This window comes from Vigna umbellata, chromosome 4 (assembly GCF_029865625.1).
Source record: "Vigna umbellata cultivar VRB3 chromosome 4, Vumbellata_1.0, whole genome shotgun sequence".
Lineage (NCBI taxonomy): Eukaryota > Viridiplantae > Streptophyta > Magnoliopsida > Fabales > Fabaceae > Vigna > Vigna umbellata.
In genome coordinates, this window is record NC_142168.1 from 13,256,131 (window position 1) to 13,258,095 (window position 1,965).

The following is a 1,965-nucleotide window of genomic DNA, read 5'->3' on the forward strand; positions in this document are numbered from 1 at the left end:
TGTCTTTTTTATTTTTCATAAAAGTTAAATGTTGTCTTATTCCAAAAAACATGGTACAATAAATATATATATGCTATTGAGCAACTGAACTGACCAATCCTTGTTTGTTAATACAAAGTTCCTTATAAATCGTTCTTTACCTGACATGTTATGATGAATAATGATGCTTTATATACAGTCAATAATTGTTGTAAAAAAAGGGTTAATTATGGTTTAAGTGAATAGACATTGGATTAACGAAGGAATTAGGAGTAACAGTGGTCCTTTGCGTTATTCGATTTGTCTGTGGTAGGCAGCAAGAATCAAATTCCCCTAAACACCTTTCGAAAATGATTTCTGCTATTTTATTATACCTTCTAAAGTTTTTGATTGCACTCCAGCGTTTTTCAGTTTCCACGAAGTTTCAATAATTGACGCCATGGCATTCAGAGTTTTGTACTAAAGCACATTAACAAAAAGTAGAAAAAGGATATATATATATATATATGTGTGTGTGTGTGTACTGCATACATTCATTGACCCTTCTCCATCACACTTCCACGCACCAAGTGTAAAGAAAAATCTGGTAGATCTTCCACAGCAAGAGCCGTGTGAGATCAGAAATTTTTATATGTAATAATAACATAGAATTAATTAATAAAGATTGATCCAAGTTGTATCTCATAACATCATCTAATATAGTTTCTCCATTCTGTCAGATATTGTTGCTTACGTTATACATTTTACATGATGGAACATGAATTTACGTTGTCTTCACTGAAAAGGGACATGAATTTCTCTTCTGTCTCAGCAGCAGAAGGTGTAAATGTCTGCGTGTTTCGAACATAGCCGGAGGGTGCCCTTTTGTCATAGACGCCGGAGGCATGAGGATATGTCACCACATGCTGTGGAACATAGGGCCAAAATTCAGCTCTTTTCTTCCCAGTTCTCTTTACCCTATTCAACACCTTGTTTGGATCAACACAACCGTTCACTGTCACCCTGCTTTGCTTTCGGTTTATCTCCACAGATTTTACTCCTGCAACACATCACACTAAATCATTAACCTTAGTAAAACTTGTTTTGCATAATGATGTCCTAACATAAGCCCTAGTAGAAATATAAGATCAATCATTACATTCGAGAGATACTGTCAGTTTTAAACTTAAATTGGTTTCGACTTTTAAACGATGTATATGATTATGTTATAAGTAAAACTTGGAATAGAGGTTAGAACCTTTCATTGTGGCTACTGCATTTCTGACTTTTCGTTCACAGCCATCACAGTCCATTTTGACTTTGATCTCGACTGTCTAAAACGAAAACCAACACATATATGAGTAGCTGCTATGGTTGAGGAATGAAAGTTAGAAAAGTGTGTGGGGAAGAAGAGAGTATGAAAGAAAATGGTGTTGTGAGAAGTTCCTACCTGCATTGTTTTGGTCTTTGGGGTTGGAACTGTGCAAAAGTTGGAGATGATGTAGGTAAGTGCACCCATTTTCCTTTCCAAAAAGCAAAGGGCAAAGATGGTGAGAGTGAATAAGATCAGTGAGAGAGAAGACAGACACAGATCAAAGATGAGGGTGTGGTGTTTATATAGGAAGCTAAAGATTCACAGCTATGGAGAGAAGGTTGAACTTCGAAAGCAGTGTCTAGAACATTAAATTAATATAATAAACGAAAAAAATGTAGTGGAGATAGGTGCCCATAAAGCTAGATTAGTGGTTTATAAGAACATGGAAGATATATGCTTTAAAATTGGTCTTGTGGTGCCATGTTCCTTTGGAAAAATAAACATTGTTTAAAATCTACGCAGAATTATGAAAAGTGATTTTTGGCTGTCTTCCTTTTCTGTCAATGATAAGAATGGCTTGCTTTCCAACATTCCATACATCGATTCAAACTTATACGTTGCGATTTCTTTTGCCAACGTATCCTAAAATATTATTTTTATTATTATAAAATTATATTTTGATTAAGGTAATG

General features: G+C 34.8%; 1 protein-coding gene across 2 annotated transcripts; it reads right to left on the bottom strand.

Moving 5' to 3' along the window:
• Positions 1–448: 448 nt before the first annotated feature.
• LOC124848682 (heavy metal-associated isoprenylated plant protein 21-like) lies at positions 449–1,646 on the bottom strand. 2 transcript variants are annotated; one of them, XM_047326439.2, is made up of 3 exons: positions 1,409–1,646; positions 1,217–1,292; positions 449–1,018 (listed from the first exon to the last, which is right to left on the bottom strand). In XM_047326439.2, the coding sequence occupies exons 1-3, from the start codon at positions 1,475–1,477 to the stop codon at positions 723–725; spliced, it is 441 nt and encodes a 146-aa protein (XP_047182395.2). In that variant the 5' UTR covers positions 1,478–1,646; the 3' UTR covers positions 449–722. The 2 variants fall into 2 exon arrangements, with proteins under 2 accessions (XP_047182395.2, XP_087970002.1); XM_088113876.1 differs by having other exon boundaries at positions 1,217–1,287; positions 1,407–1,635.
• Positions 1,647–1,965: the final 319 nt, after the last annotated feature.

Bases quoted from the DNA above. Each gene is read 5' to 3' on its own strand.
- LOC124848682 (XM_047326439.2), bottom strand. From the start codon at position 1,477: ATGGGTGCACTTACCTACATCATCTCCAACTTTTGCACAGTTCCAACC. The intron at 1,293-1,408 runs GTAGGAACTTCT...TTTTCGTTTTAG, and splicing joins CAAAGACCAAAACAATGCAG to ACAGTCGAGATCAAAGTCAA. The intron at 1,019-1,216 runs GTTCTAACCTCT...GATGTGTTGCAG, and splicing joins TGCAGTAGCCACAATGAAAG to GAGTAAAATCTGTGGAGATA.